The sequence below is a fragment of the Pteronotus mesoamericanus genome, unplaced genomic scaffold (genome assembly GCF_021234165.1).
Source record: "Pteronotus mesoamericanus isolate MK-2021 breed Mesoamerican mustached bat unplaced genomic scaffold, CSHL_Meso_final contig_69, whole genome shotgun sequence".
NCBI lineage: Eukaryota > Metazoa > Chordata > Mammalia > Chiroptera > Mormoopidae > Pteronotus > Pteronotus mesoamericanus.
In genome coordinates, this window is record NW_026555237.1 from 3857079 (window position 1) to 3883386 (window position 26308).

At 41.1% G+C, this 26308-nt stretch overlaps 1 protein-coding gene across 1 annotated transcript in view; it reads right to left on the bottom strand.

Annotated features, from left to right (window-relative positions):
• Positions 1 to 267: 267 nt before the first annotated feature.
• Positions 268 to 26308, bottom strand: part of SCD5 (stearoyl-CoA desaturase 5) — a 155359-nt gene continuing 129318 nt past the window's right edge. The window contains exons 4-5 of the mRNA XM_054582334.1: positions 4212 to 4444; positions 268 to 604 (exon numbers count right to left, since the gene is read on the bottom strand). Of these exons, the coding sequence (XP_054438309.1) occupies positions 414 to 604; positions 4212 to 4444 (424 nt within the window). The 3' untranslated portion in view covers positions 268 to 413. The remainder of the gene's footprint in view (positions 605 to 4211; positions 4445 to 26308) is intronic.

The window sequence follows — 26308 nt, forward strand, 5'->3', positions numbered from 1 at the left end:
ACCCCCTCTTTTGTCTGCTACCCTGTCTCTCTGCTCCTTCAGGTAGTGTGTTTAAAACTAATGCTGGGTTAAATGGTAGAAAAGAAAATGCTCTCCTGAATCACACTGAAAGAATATTAACTTCTTTCCTCTTGTCAGGGTTAATATTGGGTACAAGCACATGACAATGTATGTTTGACATGTTATAGCTATAGCAATTAAATCACATGTTCACACTCTAATGTTAACTCATTATTACTGACTTAAAAAAATTTTTTTCATTGGTAGTTGTATCTTGACTTTGAGACAAACAAAAAATTCTTGAACCACATAGATTCCATTCCCTCCCATGATCCAATGAGCATGAGAACTATAGTAACAGAAGGCAGGGACCAAAGTGTCAAGGTCAGGCGTGTTGGATGGCGGTTCCAGGTTCAAGCGCTGCCATCTCCAGTCCTGGCTTTCCGGGCCTCGATCATTGGCTTGGTTGCCCGTTTGCGGTCAGTGGCCAGCCCCAGCCAGCACATGATGTCAATGAACCAGGTGGTGGGGTTGAAATTTAAGCCAAATTCACTTGCAGAGTAGTCAAAGGGAAAGGTGTGATGGTAATTGTGGAAGCCTTCGCCTGGAAGACAAAATGAGCATTGAAACAAACTGCTCAACCACCTCTCTACAGATCTTAAATCGCTCACTTACTGGGGGTCTACCATGTACAAGACACTGCATCAGACTCTTTAGAGAGCAAAAGACTTAATTTCTACCTGTAGGAAGCTCTACTTAGTTGGCTAGAAAAACAAAATGTAAACAGAAAATAACAATAAAGATATCAGCATTAAGTCACCAGATAATTTTCCTCTAAGAATTGGAGACATGCTACCGTGACTTCCAAGCTGTACTTTGTAAGCTAGATGCTGACTGGCTGGTAACAAACAGACCATATGTTCATAAAAGGAAAACAGCCACTGTGGATTGGAGTGATGAGAGCAAGACCTTGGGAGAGCTTGGAAGGGATAAATGAGAATTGTTCAAATAGGTAAATAAATCAAGGAGTTGGGTCTTGATTTATTTTTTAAAAGATTTTATTTACTTATTTTTAGAGAGATGGGGGAAGGGAAGGAGAGAGGGAGAGAAACATCAATGTGATTGCCTCTCACCCACCCCCTACTGGGGACCTGGCCAAAAAACCAGGCATGTGCCCTGACTGGGGATCAAACCGGCGACCCTTTGGTTCGCAGGCTGGTGTTCAGTCCACTGAGCCACACCAGGTAGTGCAAGGAGTTGGATCTTTAAATATCCAAAATCTGCCTATATATTAGCTTATCCCTCCCAGTGCATAGCTTTTCTTCTTTTCTGTGAGGGTGTTTTAAGGAGGGGAATTACCTCAGAACATCTTTTATTTGATTTTTAAAACAGCTTTGTTGAGACATAACTCACCATACAATTCACCCATTGAAAGTATACTCTTTAATGGTTTTTAGAATATTCGGACTTGTGCATCCATCACCACAATAAATTATAATATTTTCATTAACTAAAAGGAAATCCTAAACCCCTTAGCTGTCATTTCCCAATCATTCCCCAACCCTCCCAGCCCTACTTTCTGTCTCTATGATAGCTAATTTTATGTGTCAGCCTGATGGGCCAAGGGGTGCCTGTTAAACATCAATCAGTGTGTGCGCGTCTATGAGAGTGTTGATGGGTGAGACTAACATTTGAACCAGAGGACTCAGTAAAGTAGACCTCTTTCCCCAGTGTGGCTGGGTTTTATTCAATCCTTTAAGGGCTGGAATAGAACAAATGGTGGTGGAGGGTGGAATTTCCCTCTTCTCCTAACTCGCTGGTTGAACTGGAACATCTGTCTCATCTTTCCCTGCCCTCGGACTGGGTTTTATACCATTGGCTCCCCTGGTTCTCTGGTCTTTGGACTTAATTATACCACTGGCTTTCCTGGGTCTCCAGCTCTCAGACTACATCTTGTGGGACTTCATAGCCTCTATAATAGTGTGAGCTAATTTGGCATAATCAATCAATCAATCTTTCTATGTTTCTATCTATATACAGAACCAACAGAATATATCCATGTTACATATATAGCCTACTGTTTCTATATATGGAAATTTATTATGAGGAAAATATATAATATATAACTGTATATATACTGAGATACATACACAATTTCTCTTTCTCTGGAGAACACTAATACCATCTGTATAGATTTGCCTATTTTGAACATTTCATATAAATGAAATGTTATCCTATGTGACTGATCTCTTTCACTTAACATAATATTTTCAAGGTGTAGCAGGTTATCAGCATTTCATTTCTTTTTTATATGGATATACCACTTATCATGCCACTACATTTATATAAGTGTATACATCTATTCATCCATGGACATTTGGGTTATTTCCACTTTTTAGCTATTATGAATACTGTTGCTATGAGCATTCAAATATAGGTTTTTATGTGGACATATGTTTTGATTACTCTTAGGAACGAATCTAGGAATAGAGCTGCTAGATTATATAGTAACTGTTTTCAACCATTTGAAGAACTGCCAGATTCTTCCTTTACTACTTACATGGCTTCGGTCATTGTATGGTTCTTCTGATGACCACGTTTGAAGAATTCTGCTCTATACTGAGCACATCAGATGGACTGACCTGTGGTCTGCCATTTTCTTAATTTAGGTCTTCTCTACTCTACCCCTCTACCCTTGTCATTTTTAGGTTCCTTCCTGTACAGTATAGAGAAGTTTAACCCTCATTTTCAGAAACAGTCACTGGTCTGCACGGTTGGGTATAACAAGAGCCTTCTAAGGACCTGTATGAAGAAAGCTGACTGGGAGCCCAGTGTTGATCTGAATTGACTTGAAACCAATTCCCAGAAGTTCAGGGAGTGTGTCGTGGCCACATTCTTTGGGTTTCCTGGACTTCCTTCTCTCTATAAAGTGGTAACAATCTCTCTTATCCCCACTCAGGTCTTGCTCTCAGGGTCAATGCTAGATGTGGCTCCCTCCTTAGAATCCTTCTAGAAAATGAAAGTGACAAGAGGAGAAAGGACATCAATAGGAGGGTCAGGAAACTTCCTCCTGTCTTCCAAGGCACTTGGCTCTCTGTTTATCCTGTTACCCCATAGCTAAATTTGGTGTTTATTTCACTTTATATTGCTCTTGTCAACTAAAGATCCCTGGGGCCTTACGTGGAAAACCCTAATAAAGTGGTGGTAGAAACCCATCGCTGAGTGATACAGAGATCATTTCTATTCAACAGCAGGAACTTCTCTTCCTGACTTGAGCTCTGTGCTAAAGACTCAGCTTACCATGAAGCCCAGTTGCTTCTATAAAGCTATTGCTAATAATTATTAATCATGTAGCAAGTGCCAGCCACAGTGCGAAGTGCTTTAATGAGTACGAACTGCTGTAATCTGTACCCCTCTGAGCTACGGTTACTCCAATTTTAAAGTGAGAAAGTAAATGAGGAGAAGGGACAAGAAATTTGCCTAAGACCATATGGTTGGTAATAAAAACAACATCACTGGGGGCTTATTTTGTACTAACTTCTACTGTAAATGCTATGTATTAATTTACCTGGCCCTCCCAACAAGCCCAGGAGGAAGTGAATGCTACTATTATGCCCACTTTACAAATGAAGACATGAAGTATGGAGGAGCCAGGTACCTTGACCAGACAGTAAGTGAAGGAACCAGGACTCTGTCAAACTTGTTAAGACTCCAGAGGCCTTACTCTTAGCCATTCTGTGGTACTGTGAGATGCCACAATCTCATTTCTTCCAATCTCTCTGTTTAAAGGCCTGTTTTTCTTACGGTCAGCCAAATGATGGGACACCTGAGGACAGAGCTGTCCAGGCAGCTAGAGAGAAAAGTCAATTGCTACTCTCCTGCAGGTAAATCTCGATGGCAAAACTAAATAGGTACTAATTATTGATCACCTACTATGTGCCAGGCACTGTACCAAGCAGTTTACATATACAAGTATCTTACTTAATCCTCACAACATCCCTATAAAGAAAGCATTGCTAATCCCACTTCATAGGTAAAAAGACTGTATATTAGAGGCTAAGTGACTTGCCCATGAGCCAAGATTCTAACACCAAAGGCCGAAATTCATTCCATTCCACTCTACTGCCTCTCTTTACAGATTCCATAAAACCAAGAGAAGCCAAGATAATCAAGCTACCATTCTCTCCATTGGCCCTCACACCCCTACTCACCAACGGCGCCCAGAGTGACCAGTGGGTTTTGCCGAGGGCTGATGTGCTTGTCATAGGGCCGGTTTCCATACATGTGGGCGGCACTGTTGACCAGCCAGGTGACGTTGAGTGAGATGGTATAGCGAAGAATGGAGGCCAAGAAGTAGGAATTCCACAGACTCTCTCCCCAGATGCACCAGGGCACCAGTGTGGGGACCACAAAGCACATGAGCACCACGGAGATCTTATAGTATCTGGAAGGCAGAATATTATGCTCTCAATGGCCACCCGCTGATGGTGGTGAGGAAAGGCTGAGCAAACTATAGAAAAAGTCAGGAATTATGCCAGGCAGCAACTTCAACTCTTTCTATATAAGGAATACCTTGTTATGTGTCACTCTGTGCGGGGGCCACACACCTATATATCACACGTCTAGGTAGGTTAACACAAATTTGAGAATTAGCTCAGGCAGAATGCCACAGAAATTGTGGGGCCTACAACATATTTCAGAGGAATTTCAATATAAAATGATCATCATTGTACTGGCAAAAGCCATGTGTCTTAGAGCTACATTTGCCCTGCAAGCTACCAGTTTGACAGCTCCTAGCTATTTCTTTCATCAGTGGCATTCACTTCATCAGACAGTCAACCTGATAATCAGGTTTTCTTGAAGATATTTAGTATTTCTGGAATAATTCTCAGGCACATGATTCTGTGCTAACTTACCTTGGTTAAAAAAAGGAAACAATCTTCTCTTCAAAATGTTCTCTGTCCAATAAAGATTACGTTCCAAACCAGCATAAAACATAAACACTAAATATAGGAACAGGCATGGCCACATAAAAATAAACCATCAATAGTTTGATTTCCGCACTTGTATATCCTGCAAACATTTCCTAAGCACCTATTATATGCCAGGACCCGGGTGCTGGTAAAACAAAGGCAAATTCAAGTAATCCCTGGGCCACATAGGACCAGCTTAGCTCTATGCAGGGACTGGAGAGGGGCTCCGACAGGAAAGTGTCCGAAGCCATCTGTTCATAGTGATCTTCTCCCCAGCCTCCCATTGGCTAATCAAGTTTCCAGACCTCTGTTAAGAGGGGTATGTATGGGCTGGGAGGTGGTACCATGTGAGGCCATGAGATTCAGCAGGTGGGATGCTTTGACTTGAATCTAGATCTGATTCTCGATGTTGAACAGGCCTCTTTTTATTATTTCATGCTCCTCTTTTGCACAGTTAAGACAGTTTCCCAAACACAGAGCATGAGGCAAGGGCCTGTGTGTGGGTATTATATTTGGGGAAGTGAGCACATACTACAGGAGTGGGCAACAGGAAGAATGAGACAGGGAAGGGGGGGAAAACCACGCCAGGGTGCTCACTGCTGTGAGCAACTGAAGTTGGGTCTCAAGGGGGCAGATTCTATTCTCTCAAGGCATAAAAGAAGGGACCACTAGGATGTCACACAGAGGGATATTAGCTTCCTCACACTTTCACATTTGCTTGGATCAGAATGGCTGAGTGCGTTCCACAGGCAGCTCAGATGAAGGTGGCAAAGAAGCTGGGGCAGGAAGTAAGAAATAAACAGTAAGTAGAAGCAGTCAGGAACCGCAAGATTGTGGGAACACACGTGGTGAACTGCTGTAAACTGCCAATGCATGCATTCCCCAAGCAGGCTCTTTTTCCTTTCTCTTCTTGCACTCTCTTTCCAAGTGATTTAAGAAGATGCATCTGCCAACTTCTCCGTTAGGGAATGAATGACGGTTCTGTGATGTACTATAACTAGACAGTAATGTTTAAGGAGATCCTGAGATGATCTGCCTTCAGGCAGGAAGGACTTCCATACAGTGGCTCACTGTGGCCTGGCGAGGGTGCGGGCTCTCAGTGGTCCCCAGGAAGGGCAGCTGCACTGCATGGAGGGTGAGAAACTTTATTAGACAACTTTATTTCTTAACAAATTAGAAGCTCTTTCCCCAAGACTAAGAGAAACAAAAGATCCAGAAAGAAAAAGAAAGCCTTTTGTAAGATTTCTGGTTTGAGTTTCTGTTCATTAAAAAAAATCTATTGCTTATAATTTATTACAGTAGATGCATGTCGGAGAATAAATAAGAACAAAATATGCAGATTCTTGTTCATATAATTTTTCTATTCCACTTTTTCAACATAAAATTTTAAGCCATTCTGAGTAAGAAGAGGAAGAAGAAGAGGAAGGTGGGAAGAAAGAAGGAAGAAGGAAGAGGAGAAGGAGTAGAAAGAGGAGGAGGGGGAGGAAGAATAAGCAGTACAACTGTGCAAGGTGCTGTTGGATTACACCTGTGCAAGCAGGTGGCCACAGCAAGGACAGAGTGAAAAGGTGGGCTGAGAGTATGAGGCGGGGAACAAGAGATGTCCAACCCAGTAGAAATCGTAATGTCTTAAAGGGTTCTTATGAGGATCAAATACTGATAACTACCATATACTATGTGCTTACTGTGTCACCACTACTCTGAGACCTTCATTTACTACGTGTACTGACTCATTTTATTCTAACAAAAACTCTAGGAAAAATGGACCATCACTATGCCATTTTACAGATGGGGAAGTTGAGCAATAGAAAGGTTATGCGGCTAGCCCAAGGTCACAAGATCAGTAAGTAGCCGGACCAAGATTGAAGTCCAGGCAGAATTACTGGAGACCATCGTGCTACTCTGCTTTGCAAATGAAATCATGCATGCACGCCTGCTTTGTAGACTGCTAGCTACACCTAAGTATCGGTTCCCATAATGATAACCCATGAGTACCCGTTTTCCAGTCACTGGGCTGTAATGTGACTGCATTTTAATGCAAAGAGGGTTCCTGGGTGGTCAGATGAGTATCTGTGGTTGGAGAGGAAAAGACAACAGACAAAGAAGGGATGGGTCGTCTTACAGTGGGCTCCCCAGAGTCACTGGCAGAAGGTTTTTGGGCAGCGCTCTTGAGGGATACCTGTGAGGAAGAGTGGAGGGCAGGACTGGGCTGAGGGAGATGCTTACCACAATGAGTTTCAGCAGATCCAACGGGGAACTCTGGGGCTGGATGACCCTTTAGAGTTGTTCCAAACTGAAAGGTCTCCTGCATCATGCAGCCATTGGTTTCAGGGTGCCCCTGGGAGGGGGTGAACCCTTGGGCAAAGCAGTTCCATGTGGGAAAAAGCCATCCTCAGAATTCCCTGTGGGTGAGGGCCATTCCCAGCAAGGACAGCAGTGGGAGGCGAGAACATCAGATACAGAGGGGATCTGGGTGAAGCACGCAGGCACTCGCTAAGGGCCCTGGGAACGGTGGCGAGCAAGTGAAGAGGAATGGTGTTCTGAGGGGAAAGTGGAAGACATGCCCGGGGCCCAAGACTGATGCTGCTGTGGCAGCTCCTTGTTTGTACCTCGCAGGAGGAAGGCAAGCAGCTGAACATTGCCAACAGAAGGCATTTTACAACTTAAGTGCCTCTGTCCCTACTTCTACTCTCTGGGTCACAACCCAGGACCTTTGAAATGGCCTTTCCTAGCTCTGTTCTGAGCCATTGTCTTGGCCCTCATTTTGTTCCTGAACAGAAGAGAAAAGAAAATTTATTCAGGACTTGCTCTGTGCTGGGCACCAGGCTAAGTATGTCAGGGGACCCTTTGTCTTAGAGAGGTGCCAGGCCCTTGTTCTGGCTGGCCCCGTGGAATCCCCCTGCCCAGTTTGACTGGTCCACAGGACTCAGCTTCCACTCATGCCCTGGCCCTGCCTCCTCCCTCTGAACTACTTAGGAAAGCCACCTGCCAGCTTGGGCTCTGCTTCCAGCAACTCCACTCCCCCAGAGGGCTGGGTTCCTGTGGAGGGACAGCGCCAGCAATGTGGCTTCCCAAGTGGGAGGGGGAAAAGGCCTGGATTTCACCTCCTCGTGAAATTACTGTCCCGCCAAAGTTTCTCTTCCTCAAAAAAACATGCTCTTTAAAAATCACTGCCCTCATTCTGACAAAGCTTTAGCAGATCCAATTAGAGGGCTGTCCTCTGATTGCTCTTCCTGTATCCTGCTAGGATTCCTCCTTGTGTGTTCACTGCAATGGATGAAGGAGGAAGGAATTTTTAGGTGAGTCTGCTTGGGATTGTCAATGAGGCAGATCTTGATGCTGATAACAGTAAAAATTCTCCCCAACTATTTCAAACCCACTCAGCATATCTTCCTGTGTAGCCAAGCCCCCCTTCCCTCCTCCTGCCTGCCATCTTCTTCGGCAGCTGGTCTGCATTTAATTATAGTCACTGACCTTCTTGCCTTGAAACAAGTGCTGAGAAGGCTTCCCACCTTCCTTGCTTAAAAACACTCACATCTGAACGCCCTAGTCAAGGGTCCATAGAGCAACTCCACAAAGCCTCCAACACGTAATCTTTCCTCATTTTAAGATTTTTTTTCTTCAGCTGGTGGTAGGGAGGGAGGCTGGACAGGGGCCATTGATATTGCTTCATCTTTTTGCTAAATGGAGTTTCTGTATTGTAAAAAAAAAAAAAATCATAGAATACAGGGTAGGCAAAAATAGGTTTACAGTTGTTCATATGGAAAATTATACAGTAATTAATAAATAATAATATAAGAATAGCCCTGGCTGGCATGGCTCAGTGGACTGAATGCCAGCCTGTGAACCAAAGGATCGCTGGTCCAATTCCCAGTCAGGGCACATGCCTGGGTTGAGGGCCAGGTCCTCAGTGGGGGGCACACAAGAGGGAACCACATATTGATGTTTCTCTCCCTGTCTTTCTCCCTCTCCTCCCCTCTCTAAAATAAATAAAATCTTTTAAAAAAAAGAATAAACTCTGTGCTTCATATCCTCCTCACTGTAAGCCTACTTTTGCCCCACCCTGTATTTAACTACCCAACACTCTGCCACTTTCTAGCTGTGTGATGTTAAGTAAATTATTTAATTGCACTGAGCCTCAGATTTCTCCTCTGTAAAATGCAGGTACTGACAAATTTATTTAGTGCCTACTATATGCCAGGTACTGTCCTAGCACTAGAAAAATAAACAAAACAGATAAAAATCCTTACCCTTAGGGAGCAGGGGTATTCTAGTAGGAAAGTTATTTTCATACATATTTTCTGGTAGGGAAGACAGCTAATAAAATGAACAACATATGCAGCATGTTGATGGTAAATACTTAGAAAAAATAAAGCAGAGAAGGAGAATACGAAGTAAGGGTAGGATGTCTAGAAAAGGCCTTACTGACACAATAGCTTTTGAGTAAAGACTTGAAGGAAGTGAGAAGTTAGTCATATGGCTAAATGGGGCAGAGGATTCCAGGCAAAGGAAACCACAAATACCAAGACCCTGAATCGGGAGTTTCCTGTATATGATATTCTTTCCCAGCCCAACTGACCTGTCCAAATATCAGTAAACATCATCTACTCTTAGAGGATTTCCTTGGTCTCCTTGGACCAGGCAAGGTTCCCAGCATACTGTTCCTGTAGCTTGTTGTACTTCTCAATGCTCAGTATGCATACTAACTGGCTTTGGGGGCCATCTTACCTGCTAGATCAGTGATCTCAACCCTGACTGCACATTAGAAGCAACTGGGCTAACATTTAAAAAAGACTGATGACAGGAACTCACTGCAGACCAATGGCCTCCAATGGAATCAGAAATTCTAGTCTGAGCACTAATATTTTTAAAGCTTCTCCATTACAAACATTGATGGTAGTCTCCCTATAATACATCCCCATCCCTTCTTTCTTGCCAGAACGCACTGATTTTGTTCAGATATCCATCTGTCCTCCCTGCAGTCATGCCCTTCAGAGAAATGGACGCTACTACACAGGGCACGGGTCCTGAGACAATCATGGTGGTCTCATTCACTTTACCAATAATTCATGTAGGAAATGGCCAATAGTGGCCAAAAAGATAAGAGGGCAAGGATGACTATAATTTCTTAAAAGGGAAATAAGTTTTGCTGAAGATGTAGAGAAACTGGAACCCTTGTGCATCGTTAATGGGAAGGTAAAATGGTACAGCTGCTGCAGAAAAATTTGGCAGTTTATCAAAAGGTTAAACACCAAATTACTATATGATCCAGCAATTCTATCTCTAGGTATGTATTCAAAAGAATGGGAAGCAGGGACTTGAACAGTTATTTGTACACCAATTCTCATAGAAACATTATTCATGACAGCCAAAAGGTAAAAGCAACCCACATCCATCAACAGATGAATGGATAAACAAAATGTTGTATATACATCCAATGGAATATTATTCAGCCACAAAAAGGAATGGAATTTTGATGTATGCACAACATAAATGGACCTTGGAAACATGCTTAATGAAATAAACCAGACACAGAAGGACAAATATTGTTATGATTTCACTTACATGAGGTACCTATAATAGGCAAATTCATAGAGACAGAAAGTAGAATAGAGTTTACCAGGAGCTAGAGGGATGGCGAAAGGGAAGTTATTGTTTAATGGATACAGAGTTTTCATTGAGGATGATGAAAAAGTTTTGGGTATAGATAATGGTGATAGTTACATAACATTATGAAGGTACTTAATGCCACAGAATTTTATACTTATGAATGGTTAAAAGGATAAATATTGTTTTTTATATTCCATCATTATTTTTAAAAAGAGAGAGAGAGAGATGAGGGACTATTTTCCTCAACACTAGAAAGAGCACACAGGCAGAGAAGGCTTCTTTTTCACAGCAACACCCAGACCTGCTACAGCCATCTCGTAACTGACTGGAGGAAAGCTGAGAAACGAAGCTGACCCCTTAGGTTGACATGAGAAAGATGGGAAGGTCCTTGAATATTCATTGAGCCATTGAACTAACCAATTCTAGCTGTGCTTTGTCCCTGATATCTTACTCTCTGGCACAAGCCAGTCGAGCCAAGATCTTCTGTGTCATAGCTGAAAGTGTCCTAGTACACTGCTGTGGACACTCCGATGTGCTGTCTGGGCCACTCAGTATTGGAGGATTTAGTCTTCCAGTCACAGGCAGTGCTGCCTCTTCCAGAGGTCATACCCTTTCCTAACAACCGTATCCAGTGACTGACCAATGAGAGGAGCCATCCATTGCCTAGACCTTGTCCTATTACTCCAACTCTCAGTGGCTCTGAACAGCCATCAGTGTCCGCCGTGGGGTTGGCTGAGGCCTCCACAGAGACCAGCCAAAGTCCAGCTGCTTCTTCCCTTGCCCAGTCTTGTTTCTGTCCTTCTTCCCAGTAAATATTCTACAAGGTAATATCCATCTCAAAGCCAGCTTCTGGGGTAACCTGACCTGGTACATGGATATATTGCTGGGCCAGGTGAGTACAGCAGAAAGCTAGACTCTCCAGCATCTAGCAGGCACTCACATGTAGCAGGCACTCCTAAATATTTATGGAATGGTTAAATCAATGATACTTTGGTTAAAAAATTAAGAGTTCTCGGCTTCTCAGGAAAGTAAAACAACTGTAGCGATTCAATAGAATAAAGACTATAAGAGAAAAAATGTCAAGATTAAAAAAAAAAACAAAACAACCCACACAATAAGTGCACGGCCTATTTTGGGGTTCTTCATTAGAGGCTTATCTCTTGAATTGGTGCCAATGTAGGATTATGGCTATAAAGCCAACAACTTGAGTAAAGACCTTGCTCATCAGGACTCAACCCCTGTAAGACTTCCTACCTCTAGTTTAAATGAATGATTTCTGAACATGAACTTCCAGGTCATTCTCTCAGCTGCCAAATACAGTTAAAATTTTGGCACTATTTAAGATTAATAGCACCTCTAACAGGTTTGGTCTTGGTTTGGAGTTTGAGTGCCTTCCTGTCTGTCTTTCTATAAATACTTACATTCTGGAAATGGAGAAGACTCCTAAAATCATCAGGGGAAACAAAAAAGGGGTAAGGGATAGAGAAGAGGATGAACCTAAGAACAGGCAAGGGAGAGCAATTCTCTTCCACAGAGGTGAAACTAGAGACAAACATTAAGCTAAACACACAAAAGCCAAAGCATTCAAGCTCACTTTGTGATTAGTAACGAGAGCAGCTTTCTATAGCTTAAAGGTGACAGCTTCTACGAACAGGTCCTCAATTAGAAACCTTTCCACACCTACAACCTCACAGTTCCTCATCCTATCAGCACAGCTGGGAAGATGTTTTTCAGCATTTAGCTCAAGACAGAGTCCATTTTCACACAATCAAATGCCATCACACACCACAATGCCCCAGTCCAAGCAGCTCAGCCACAGTTCAGCCACAGTTCAGCCACAGTTCAGCCACAGGTCACAAGTAGAGGTATGGGTTCAAACCTTTCAACTTCATCAGTGATTTTAGGTATATGCTCATTCTTATAAACTGGATCACAATAAAGAGAATTGAAACATTAAAAATGGCCTTGAAACCAAAAATTTTTTCTGCGGAGAAGGATTTAGTACTTCATTTTGTTTTTTTTTAAATCTGAATGTGATAAGGTTCTTAAAACTCTCATTTTTCTTTAGATGAAAAAGAAATTGCTGTTTTCTGTCTGTAAGCATTTTCTGTTGCTTGACTAACTCTAAGTGCAGGCAGTCCAGATCTGGGAGTGTGTGCGATGTTGAGAGTGAAGTCTATTAGAGCATGAAGGAAGGGAGAATGCCCCGCTGACTTCCAAGGGGCCCAGCCTGAGGAAATGTGAAGAGAAGCAACCACCACAATGGGTGAGAGAGAAATTACAGCCATGCGAGTGTATCATAACGATGAGCAATGAGTTGTCACTGGCGTCTTGACTGAACATGTTTGGTTTTGTGATTTCATATAAAGCCTAGGCAGAAATTCACTTTCCCTACAAGTTTGGCGTCTTGGAGGGGACTAGGAGGAATCACCTGGATGCTTAGTATAAAGCATTTATTTAGAGGACAGATGATACATCCTAGCAATTTGTAAATTCATGGAGCATTCTCTCCCCCTTCCTCTCTCCCCTCTGGTACTGCCCACAAGAAGTTGGAATATGTGATTTATTTGGGTACAGGTGTGAAGATGATAGCCCATTGCTGGGGTAGCTCTTTGGAGTTTTCCTGGAACTGTTCCAGATACTGAATTATTTAAGTTGAAAACAGGCTTTGCTGCTGTGTACTTTGTTTTGCCTCTCTCGTGTTGCAGTGTCTTTAAGGGAAAGCATTCATGATCACTGCATTTCAAGTATTCTCTGAAACTCTTAATCATTCCAAATTTGTCTTTGACCCTTGATTAGTCTTGACATCATTTCCCTTGTGCTACTTTATAATAAGCATTCCCATAAAAGAAAATCTTTTAATTGGACCGTCTAGATGCATAATCCTCATCTTCTGGGTGTTTCTCTCCTGCAACAGAGGAAGCAGACAGCAGACGGCTGCCCCGTGACTGCATCTCCTTTGGAAGCTTGCAATGCAGTGGAAAGAAGACATATTTTAATTTTCTCTCCAACTTCAGCTTTATTTGCTTTTAAGGTGTGAATCTGGAGGTTAGTTGCATCCATCCACTTGCATTTTATTTGTCTTTGTACAAACAGCTTTCATTGATTCACTAAGCAGTTCAAAAGATAAACAACATAAAGAATTTCAACACAAAGAGCATTATTTCTACCTCATAAACAATGAAGTGTTTATAGAAAACACCCTGGCATGCTGATGGCTAAGACCAGGACAGAAAGGTTAAAAGGACCTTTTACTTTTCAAAGCTTTGATTCCATCAGAGTTAAGTGAATGGCAAGTTCTCTGAGGGCAGGACTTGTCTTGATCCAATTCACATCTCTCGCAGTTTCTTGAACACAAAATGCTGGTTAGCACAGTAGGTGCCCAGTAAGCAGCTGAACTGCTGACATGCAGTAGAAGGAAATGAAGGTGAGGCTCCATCTGTCTTTGCCAAAAGTAATTAGGTCAGTACCCTTGTAACTGTTTGATACTCAGAGATTCTCTAGTCCGCTCAACAGAAATTAAAGTCGACTAGACTGATGTCATCCTAGGTCTCTCTCTAGGATTGTCTGTCTCTGTCCTCCCTCCCTCCCACTACCCTTCCTCACTTTCTGATTAGTTATTAATTATTCTGAATAAGTTATGGGAACACCAGACTAATTCCTGATGGTATGTAGAAGGGCCATGACAAAAATGAACAATTAAATCATTTACAAAATAATTTTTAAAACAAAATGGCTGCATTTCCACTTTCTCTCACTTTTAAAACTATATTCCACTGTCATCCTTGCTATCTGGGATAAACTGAATATAGCAGCAGAAAACATAACATTTTTCTTAATCTGAGACCCATGAAATTATATGCAAACTCTTTTGTGTGTTCCAATTTTTCTGGGATTCAAAGTCCATAGCTTTCATTAGGTTCTCAGAGCTATTCAATTCCCAAAAGAAGGAAAGCCCAATACATTTGAAAGGTAACTTCTTTTTTTCTTTGATGGTGTTGTTGTTTACCTTTGATTTTCTCTGTTTACTTTAGGATCTGGACTAAGATTGAAATATTAACATTGAATTCAGTTTAAAGAGTGGTTCTTTTAAAACTAAGATTGTCCACCCTATTTCTTGGGCAGTAAAAATTTTAAAGGAATTACAGTGATACCAGATAGTAGTGTGTGTGTATGTATTCACCTATACCCATGATCATTCTATCTTACATATATGTGGATCTTGTGTTGAAAGGACATTTACCAACTAACAGAACACACCCCATTCAAGAGAGCAAGTTTAATTCCAAAACTCTTATCAATGACAGGCTACTCCCAGCAGCCAGTCCCTGGGCAGGAAACGAGCCAGTGGAGTCATTTAAACCACCTTCTTGATCAATATCAACTGCTGTAGCTGAACCGATTGGCTCAGCTGATCATTTTTCTTGTTGAGGGCAAAATGGACAGGCTGACAGAACAGCGTTTCTTCATTTTGTATGTAAAAGGCCCGACCCTTGTGCACAAGGCATGCTTTCTAGTGCAGGGGTTCCATTCCTAAATTCAAGCTGCATTGCCCTCCAAAGCTCCCCAGGCCCCCAAACTCGGCTTAAAATTGATTTCCTCCAGAAAGCCTACTCTGATAAATCTCCTCTCAACTGTGGTTATTGCATTAACTCAATATTCCTTCAGTACAACCGAGCTGTAAACAAGAAGTGTTTTGATAGCTGAGTTTTCATGTTACATGTTCAATGACCCCAACTTTTAAAAAAGTTGTTGTGGAAATCATTACTCATATTTGTCTTTTAAAGAATTTAATCTTTATTGTATTTTTTCCTATTACCATTTAGTCCCCTTATACCACCCTCCCCCCAGCAATCACCACACTGTTGTCCATGTCCATGAGTCCTTTGAGCCTTTTACTCAGCCCCTCCACTCCCTCACCGCCCTCCCCCTTACCTGTCACCCTGCTCTCCATCTATGAGTTTGTCCCCATCTTCCTTTTTAGTTCAGTTTGTTCATTAGATTCCACATATGAGTGAGATCATATGGTATTTGTCTTTCTCTGACCGGCTTATTTCACTTCGCATAATGTTCCCAGATCCATTCATATTGTTGAAAAGGGTAAAACTTTCTTCTTTTTTACAGCTGAGTAGTATTCCATTGTTTGTAAATTTCCCATAGTTGTTTAATCTACTCATCTACTGATGGAAACTTGGGCTACTTTCTTACCTTGGTGATTGTAAATAACACCACAGGGAACATAGGGGTGCTTATGTTCTTTCAAATGAGTATTTTGGGTTCCTTTGGATATATTCCCAGCAGTGGGATCGCTGGGTCAAAACGCAGATTGGGTCCATTTTTAATTTTTTGAGGTCTCTCCATACTGCTCTCCACAGTGGCTGCACCAATTTGCATTCCTACCAACAATGCAAAAGGTTCCCCTTTCTCCACATACTTGCCAGCACTTGTTTGTTGATTTATTTGATGATAGCTATTTTGACAGATGTGAGATGACATCTCATTGTGATTTTAATTTGCATTTCTCTGATGATAGTGATATTGAGCATCTTTTCATATGTCTATTGACCATCTATATGTCCTCTTTGGAGAAGTTTTTATTCAGGTCCTTTGCCCATTTTTCAACTGGGTTGTTTGTATTTTTGGTGTTGAGTTTTGTAAGTTCTTTATAAATTTTGGGTATTAACCCCTTATCAGATGTATCAGCAAATATGTTCTCCCATTCTGTGGAGAATGGTTGATGAACTACCTTTGCTGTGCAAAAACTTTTCAGTTTGATGTAGTCCCATGTATTTTTCTTTTGTTTCTCTTGCCAGAAGAGATATATCTGATAAAATATTGCTATGAGCCATGTCCCAGATTTTGCTGCCTGTTTTCTTCTATGGTTTTTATGGTTTGGGGTCTAACATTTAAGTCTTGATTCATTTTGAATTTATTCTTCTGTGTGGCATAAGAAGGTGGTCTAGTTTCATTTTACTGCAGTATCTGTACAATTTTCCCAACACCATTTATTGAATAGATCAGGGATCCCCAAACCCCAGGCCACAGACCAGTATGGATTTGTGGCCTGTTAGGAACAGGGCTGCACAGCAGGAGGGAGTGATGGGTGAGGAGCAAAGCTTCATCTGTATTTACAGCTGTCCCCCATTGCTTGCATTGCTACCAGAGCTCTGCCTCCTGTCAAATCATTGGCAGCACTAGATTGTCATAGAAATGCAAACCCTACTGTGAACTGTGCATGTGAGGGATCTAGGTTCTATGCTTCTTATGAGAATCTAATGCCTGATGATCTGAGGTGGAGCTGACGCAGTGATGCCAGTACTGAGGAGCAGCTGCAGATACAGATTATCATTAGCAGAGAGACTTGATTGCATAGAGACCATAATAAACCAATTGCTTGCAGGCTCATATCAAAACCCTATGAGTGAGGGGCAAGTGAAAATTAAGCTGCATCTTATGACAGGCTATAAAGCCATATTTCCCCTACCTCCATTCCATGGGAAAATTGACTTCCATGAAACTGGTCCCTGGTGCCAAAAAGGTTGGGGAATGCTGGAATAGACTATCTTTCGCCCATCGTATGTACTTGCTTCCGCTGTCAAATATCAATTGACGATAAAGGCATGGGTTTATTTCTGTGCTCTCTATTCTGTTCCAGTGATATAAATGTTTTTATGCCAGTACCAGGCTGTTTTGATTATTATGGGCTTACAGGATAGTTTCATATTAGGTAGTGTGATTCCTCCAACTTAGTTCTTCTTTCTCAGGATCACTGTCTTATGCAGGGCCTTTTGTGATTCTGTGATTCAAATATAAATTTTTGAAATATCTGTTCTAGTTCTGTGAAATATGTCATGGGAATCTAGATAGTAATTGTGTTGAATCTATAGAGTGCTTTGGGTAATATGGACATTTTAATGATGTCGATTCTTCCTATCCACGAACACAGTATGTGCTTCCACTTATTTGTATTTTCTTCAATTTCTTTCTTCAGTGTCTTATAGTTTTCTGAGTACAGGTCTTTTACTTCCTTGGTTAGGTTTATTCCTAGGTATTTTATTCTTTTTTTAGTGATTGTGAATGGGATTGTGTTCTTAATTTCCCTTTCTGTTAGTTCATTATTGGCATATAAAAATGCAACTTATTTCTGGATATTAATTTTGTATCCTGCTACTTTGATGAATTCATTTATCAGTTCTAGTAGTTTCTTGGTGGAATCTTTGGGGTTCTCTATGTACAGTATCATGTCATCTGCAAATAATGACAGTTTTACTCCTTCCTTTGCAATTTGGATGTCTTCTATTTCTTCTTCTTGTCTGATTGCTATGTCTAGGACTTCCAATACTATGTTGAATAAGGGAGGGGAAAGCAGACATCCCTGCCTTGTTCCCGATCTTAAGGGGGATGCTTTTAGTTTTTGCCTGTTGAGTATAGTGCTGACAATGGGCTTGTCATATATGGCCTTTATTATCTTTAGGTATGTTCCCTCTAATCCCACTTTGCTGAGAGTTTTTATCATAAATGTGTGTTGGATTTTATAAAATGTGTTTTCTACATTTATTGATATGATCATGTTGTTTTAATCCTTTATTTTGTTAATATGGAATGTCATATTTATTGATTTGTATTCGATCCTCTGTTTCATCCAACTTACTGTTTATTCCTTCTAGTGTATTATTTATTTCAGATATTGCATTCTTCATTTCTAACTGGTCCTTTTTTATGGTTTCTGTCTTTTTTCATGCTGTTGGGTATCTTAATCATTAAACCATTGGATAAGCTGCTTGCCTCTATTTCATCTAGTTCTTCTGGAGAACTCTCTTGTTCTTTCATTTGGGGTCTGTTTTTTCCCTTCACATTTTGGCTGCTTTGTATTTTCTGCCTTGTGAAACTGATCAGAGATATAGCCTCAAGCTGTAATTGGTGTGTCTAGTTCACTCTGCTGTACCTCTGCAGGAGCCCAGGGTAAGTGGCTACAAATGAAATTTTGTCTGTTGACCCTTTAAGAGACTCTCTGTGTCTCCAGCCATCTCTCCCTGGAAGGCAGAAACCCTGCTGCTTTTCATAGCTGGATGTTATCTGGGCTTCTTTCCAGCTTTGGTGCTATAGGCTGGGGAGCCAAGCTTGGGGTTTAGACCCTGCACTTCTTAGGGGAACCCCATGACTGCAGAAATATCCCTCTGGAACTTCAGCTGCTGCCCGTGGGTGTCCAGCCAGCCCTCTCATGCTTCCTCTGTACTCCCTACCAGTCATGTTGCGGTGAAGTGACTTCTTCTGTCTGTCCATGATTATAAGGTTGGTTATTCAGGATGACTACTCTATAATTTAGTTGTAATTCCAGTTTGGTCCTGGGAGGAGGTTAGTGTAGCTTGCACTCACTCCTCCACCATCTTGGATCCTCTGTCTTCCTAATTAGAGTTCATGGAACAAAACCTGACACACCTTGATGGTGATGGGTGTCTTTGCTTGAGCTTCTCAGCAAGCAGGGCTTAAGGAAAAAGTTTATATGCTGCTATTTTATGGAGGAAGGTCATTTTGGGGAAACAGAATATGGGAGGCAGGGGAGGTATGAGGGCCAACAGGAGAGTCTGTTACTGAGCTGGCCACTTCCTGATATCTCCATCTAGTGGGACCATCTTCCAAGAGGGCACGTGAACATTGAGCTTCAGAACATTCCTTCTGGGAGGAGAATCAGAGGAGATGTGGCTACCTGCTTCCTGCTTAGTTGCCACCACCCAAATTCTGGATTGTGAACATGGGTGTTGAGAGGTGTCACAGGCTTCAGCAGCAATGGAGACACCCCAAGCAGGAGATACACACAGTGCAGGTGTGAGGAAGGTGCTGTCAGAATAAACCTGCCCAAAGCCAGCTGGAGTGTACAGAGAAATGCGCAGAACAAGTGGCCAAAATTCCAAGGACAAAGCAGGTCCAGACAGCCTACAGTGGGGCTCAGCAGGTGTCTGAAACTATAAGAGTGAGTTTAGAAACATTACTGGGAGTTCCCTGTTTTGCTCACAGTATCTGCTGAGCTGTGAAGAGCTCTTGGTCTTGACTGAATTTACTTTTTAAAAAATTGAGGTGAAATTACTATAGCATTATATAAATTTCAGGTGCACAATATTATAATTTGACACCTGTATATACTGCAAAATGATCACCCTCATATTTATTTATTAAATCTTACTGACTCCTCCCTTATTTTCAGGTGTGCTGATAAGCTGTCACATCTATTCGTGTTCCCACCTGCAGTAGCTTCTCTGTTCCCTTCTACCTTGTTTGTCTTAATCTACTGAAGGGATTGAAAACCAGAGAAGGGAGCTTGTTTAATTTGTGTGTAAATGAAGAACACACAAGCTTTGGGTGACAGCAGACAAGGGTCTCCTATGCTGAGATTAAAAATGCAAACTTATTAGGATTGTGACATTTATTCAAAAATCTATTTCTGTGGAGGTGGAGGGTGAACATAGAGGATTCCGTGAAATAATGTGAATCTGGCAATATTATGATGGTTCTCTTTATTTTCAGGTTCTTGGTTTCATACCAGTGAAAAGAAATTACTGAGTGAGGAATAGCTGAGTTTCAGGTAGGTGAGAAAATATTCAATTTAGTTTCCTCACAGTGTGTGTATTTGAACTTAATGATATTTTTATACAGATGGTAATTTACTTGAAGATACTTCAGCATAAACAGTGTGATATAGGGTGTGTGGGCGTTAGTTTTATTCTTCACCCTAGGGGCAGTTCATTAACATTTCAAGTACTCTAATCAGGAATCCACACTTCAGGCATGCTTAGTTAGCATTTAACAAATTCCCATAATTCATAAACCAGAGGTCTCTTATAGGCTTCAATTATTTTTTATCTATAAGCAGCACTGAAGAGTTTGTACTTAGGATAAGGGAAATGAATTTTCACAGGCAAAATAAGGAGTTGAAATATGTGGGCTGGCTAGAAATCCTATCCAGGTACCCTTCGGCAGCACATATGCCTCAGAGTGACAACACCTAAGGTTTTGCTCCCTCCCATGCCCCACCAGCGGCGGAATTCTGCCTCTGGATTCCGACAAGCAGCTGAGACTCCTGCAATGTGCCTTTCGTGCAAGGGGCTCGTTGGGGTGTCCACAAGAGTAGGAGGCAGGACTTCATCAAGTTTATGAGTGTGTTGCATGGCTGTTTTTGTCCCTAACTGCGAACTGTGGTAGAATTTGGTCTGATGCAGGACCCTGTTGTATGGAAGACACATCACCTTCCTTCTCCTTTCACACTGGAGCTAGCCAAGGCCAGTTCTCACCAGACATGGACAAATGGGTCTCTTGTTGCACCATGTATGTTTTTGCAGTCCTGTCACCATACCATGGAGGGTCAGAGGCACCACAGAGGCACCACGAGGGCTGAAGAAGGTAACTATTGACACGAGGAGACTGTGCAGGAATGGGCAATGGGCTCATGGAACTTCCCTACCTTACCCCAGGAGGCAGGACTCCAGACTGCCGAAACATGCTTTGAGGGAGAGGACCTCCACTGGTGTTGATGCTGTCTGTGTGCTGCCTACTTCAGCAGCTATGCCTTGGAGCCTCATACACAAACCATCATCCCTAAGGCTGGTTCTCAGCTACAGGTTGTCTAGTGCTCTCAACAGACTGGACAATAAACATACTCCTCCTCAGTTCCAAAAGTATTTTGGAAGGTGCTAAGTTTCATTAGTTTCAGTAAATAGAAAAATGAATAGGACATAGTCATAGTCCTTGAGGAGCTTATGGTCTAATGAGAAAGACATACAGGTGGATCACTTTAATGGAGCATGGTAAGCATAAAGGCAAAACATGCCCATGATTCCACAGACCTGCTGAGGAAAAGCACTCAGCTCACCGTAAGACAATGGATTTTATTTATTTTTTAAAAATATTTATTTATTTATTTTTAGGGGAAGGGAGGGAGAGAAACATCAATTGGTCACCTCTCGAATTCCCCCGAGTTGAAGACCTGGTCTATAACCCTGGTATGTGCCCTGACTGGGTCTGCAGGATGCCAACCAACTCACTGGGCCACATCAGCCAGGGGTGACACTTTTACATTTTTCAAATATTATTGAGAGCCCCAAAGGGCTTTTGTTTATAGGGATTATCACATATCCATCAATATTTACTGTAAGGGAAACTGAAACTGAGAAATGTTTTATTAATTCATTAAATATTAAATGTAAATGTATGTTACTAATATAACATCACATATAATGTGTATGATACAAAACATATTTGTTAATATTATAAAATAAATATTAAATTGGTTCATTAAAATAATGATGAATAGTTAATGTGTACTAGTACACATTCACATAAATAACATTTTTTTATGAAAAATAACTATTTTTTAAAAGGCTTGTGTGAAGAATGGCATCATTTCACATAATTACAACTATCTGTCTGACTTAATGGAAGCAGCTGGATCGACACATCTGCTTCTGCAGCCAGTCTGTTGCAATATTATTGTTTTAGTTGAAGTCTGTGAAGAAAATCTGCCTCACACAGATGTGCAGTTGGAAAACTGTGCAGGGAGGATCTCACAGATCCCTCCTAAAAGGAAAAGCTTATATGCTATTTTTACTACATACAAAGCCTAAATGCTTGGAGACACCCTCACTGAGAGGGTCCTTGAGCTGCGGACCTCAGCTTCCTGGAGGTGAGTTTTGAAGAATGAGTAAGGGGTGTGTAGGTGAAAAACATGACAAGAACATTGTAAGTCAGTGCTTCTCCAACAATCACTGTGTGTGTGAATCATTTGGGGTCTGGGGTGAGGCTTGAGCCTGCATTTCCAACAAGTCCCGGGTGATACTGATGCTGCTGGTCTCAAAACCACACTTTGAGTAGCACAGATCTCAGCCAGAAAACTAGCATCAGGGGAAGAGCATGACTGGAGAGTGAAGTACAGATAGGAAGTACCAGGAAATAAGGTAAGCATGCGGGGTCATGGAGATAACAGTTAGGCTTTCCACTAGGGAAGTCATGAAAAGGTGTTAAACACAAGGCATCTCTACCTCATGGGTAAGTATAATTTCTTATTCTGAATAACTAAGAACGGCAATAAATATAAAGCATATAAGCAAAGTAAGTAGACAAGAGGATGATGTGGAGGAAGAACAAATATTCTCTATGAATATTATTACAACACTTAGTAGAAAAGAGAAGTGCTTTGGATTTGGACAGAGCTGGCTTAAATACCAGCTCCGCCACTTACAAAATGTTACTGAGTCAACTTCTCAGAGCCTCAGATTCCATCATATGTAAAGATACGAGAGATATATATTATATGCACAGAGAGCAAGTGTGGTGCATAGTGGATACACAGTGCACTCAAATCAATATGAATAAAGTATTATAGACATAATAAAAATGACAACTGGAAGCTATTATTGTTATTCTAAGATTAGATGTTGGCTTGAAAGATAACTGAACTTATTAGAATTTTGTAGTTTCAAGATTAAAAGATTCTGAATGAGGACCTAAGGGGGCTCACCTAGTAAAATCTTTGTCTATTTACACGCTATGCAGTGTAACCTCATAGTTTTCCGTAATATTGCAGGTGGGACACATTAAATGCTGATGACAATGAAAAGACAAGGACCGCACTCACTCATGTTAATCATCCTTTCTTCCAAGACAACTTGGACCCAAAATTTCAATACCAGATTTGAATGGTATAAGCCTAAGATCCCTACCCACTCCTTTTCTCCTGTAGTTGGTGCCAATAACAATGAGGAAAGGCATAAAGAACACACAAAATATCTGCATATTAAATTGAGCCATCACAGTTCTAATATTCTCTCTCTGTTTGAGCACCTGCATTAGGTCTTTTCCAACTTCTATTCCTCTTTTTCTCTGGCAACACTTGGCCTTCAAGATCAGAAACCCCCTCACCACCACCTGGGATTCTGAGACTCGTAATATCTTGCCTGAAGTGTTGTTATTACCATCACATATGATGTACTGCTCTCTCAATCCACTGGAACAAATACTGGCTCTCCGATTGTTCGTAAATGAAAGTTTACCTTATGCTCAAAATCTAGGTTCTTAGTTGGGCAGAATTGGAAAGTCTGTTTATCTTGGGAAAAAAGAAAAAATATATATATATATTTATATGGTTTCTCTAAATCTCTTGATGGTTTGGACATCTGAGTAATTGTTTTACTCTACTTTAAAATGAAAGACAATATAAGAGTAGGTTAATAATAGAAAGCCAGTATGAGGAGAGATAGCACACTTCAGTTGAGTTAATGAGCATGTTGCAACAAATCACATTATCTCAGTACTAAGATTCTTTGTGTCTTTGTGACAGAGTTGTTATTGTTTTTATATGAAAATAGGCAGTGTGGGAAATAAGTGACTTAGACAGGAAAACAGTTCACAGCCAATTTATAACAAGGATTTCCTCAATCAGTGGGCTAAGAGTGACTTCAGTGGTCTCTCTTTCACTAGGAATTTATCCCTTCTAATCTTTGTAATTTCAGTATTTTAGATTAAGAATCGACTCTTACAATACTCTTTACAATAAGGTCCTTTCCTCAGGAAGGGAGCATTAGCCTATGCTCCTATTCATTCATTCATTTTTTAAAAACTTTCTAAATTCATGGAAGCATTTCTTTAAAAAAAACGCAAGGAAGAAGGAAAGTGAATTTTTAATTTCTAAAGCTGATTAAGTCAGCTATTTCCATGGTGACTCAGGGTTGGAAGCCCTCTGCTTCCTGCTTGCATGCCTTCGGCCAATAACCTCGATGACATCCTCTCTAGGTATGGTTCCCAGTGACATTCTGTGAAAAGTCTGGGCAACCTGACAGATCATGCTGTTCACCTGGGAGGGACATCAAGGGAGGTAAGATAATGGGCCTGGGCATCTACTCCCTGTCCCTCTCATGGGGATAAAAATTTAACATTTCTGTTAACACTAACAACAAAAATTATAGACTGTCTAGGAATAAGCCAAACAAGAGCATGCAAGATCTGTATTTAGAAAAATGTAAACATTTACTGAAGGATGTAAAAGAAGTTGGGCCCTGGCAGGATAGCTCAGTTGGTCAGAAAGTCATCTCGATATGCCAAGGTTGTGGGTTCGATCCCTAGTCAGGGCATATATGAGAATCAACCAATGGATACATCAATAAGTGGAACAACAAATTGATGTTGCTCTCTCTCCCTCAAATTAATTTTTTAAAAAAGTGATAACAAAAGTATACACTCTGTTTCTGGAGAATGATAGTAGCAGGAGAAGGGTCTCCACCTGCTACTTACAAAGAACCATCACTTTCATGTAGACTTTAAGGACCTGATTCTATTAGTGAACACCCTCAGTTCTTAATGTAATCATCTATTGCAGTGTTACTTATATATATGGACTTGGAAGTCTCCGGCTATTTTAGAAGCATGTGCATTTTCTTCCCAATTAAATTATAAAATTAATAAAAGCAAGAACCATCTCTTTCCTTCTCTTTCTATCTTCCGCACCCCTTAGTACAGAAATGCCTCTACTTACACATATTTTATTTAAAAAAATTTGCAGGGCGAACAAAGCAGGGTGGAAAAAGGGCATCAGCCCTGCCCACCAGTGGCAGATAGTATTAGCAGCCATAAGCAATCATTCTGCCACACATTGCTCCTTAGTCAGGCGACTGTTAGCTGGGTTTGTGTTCAGTTGTAAGATATTCTATGAACATCAGTAACATCATCAATTTGAAAAGTGTAAAAGTAGGGAGTACCTATAAAATGCTGCAAAAAAGATACAATTTTGATGGCAACAAAAGTAGAAATAATTTTTCAAAACTGAAAGTGGTCAGAGAATGCCAAATTCTACAGGGAGCTCATAGCACAGCAGCAAGAATTCTTAAGTCCAAAGATCAAATAATGATTAAAAAGGAAGGAACAGAGATTAGTGAAATGAAAAAAGCAACTTTTGGAGGTCATGGCTAAATGTTAGTAGAAATCAACAATGTTCCTTGGCTTCAGCTTCGTGAACTTACATGCAGCATGGCGAAGAAATACTGATGAGTCTGCTGTAAGGCAAGGGTGGCTCTATCAGCTGAAAGTTGCTGGGTTGAGGGCCATCCAAATCAGCAAAACATCAAATGTCTACAGAGGTAGCAAATGAAGGTACTATAGACAGAGTAAGTCCACATTTGAGGGAAGATGCTCAATACAATGTAAGGAAGAGTGCCCCATGCTTTAAAGCTTTGAAGGGCGCACTTATGTTTTTATTCATGGGGATGCAGCTGCTTACTGGTCCCTAAACTTCTCTTAGTCACTTGGGAGTTATGAAAAAAATGGACATATGAACAGGCTTTTAGAACCCATGGTCTTTAGAGATGGAACGGCTTCCATGTAGTGCTGTATGTGTGGTTAACTGCACAAGTATTTACTGCCCGACTTCTCTGTGATGGAAATTTTCACATAAATTAACTAATTTTTTCACCCAATGACTTTGCAAGGTAGCTATCACCACTATCACCACTCATCGGTGTGAAAATGGAACCTCAGAGAATAATAAAAGTGGGATCTTTTGATTCAAAGACTACTTTTGCCTCTTTGTATTGACTGACTGAATGAATGAACAATCCAATGTCAACATAAATAATAATCCTGCCTGTGCTTCACACAGTTTAAAAAGTTGCCTCATTTATGAATGCATGTCTGTTACTTTATATAATGTCATCAATGTGATAATATATACAATATTCACCCTTTAT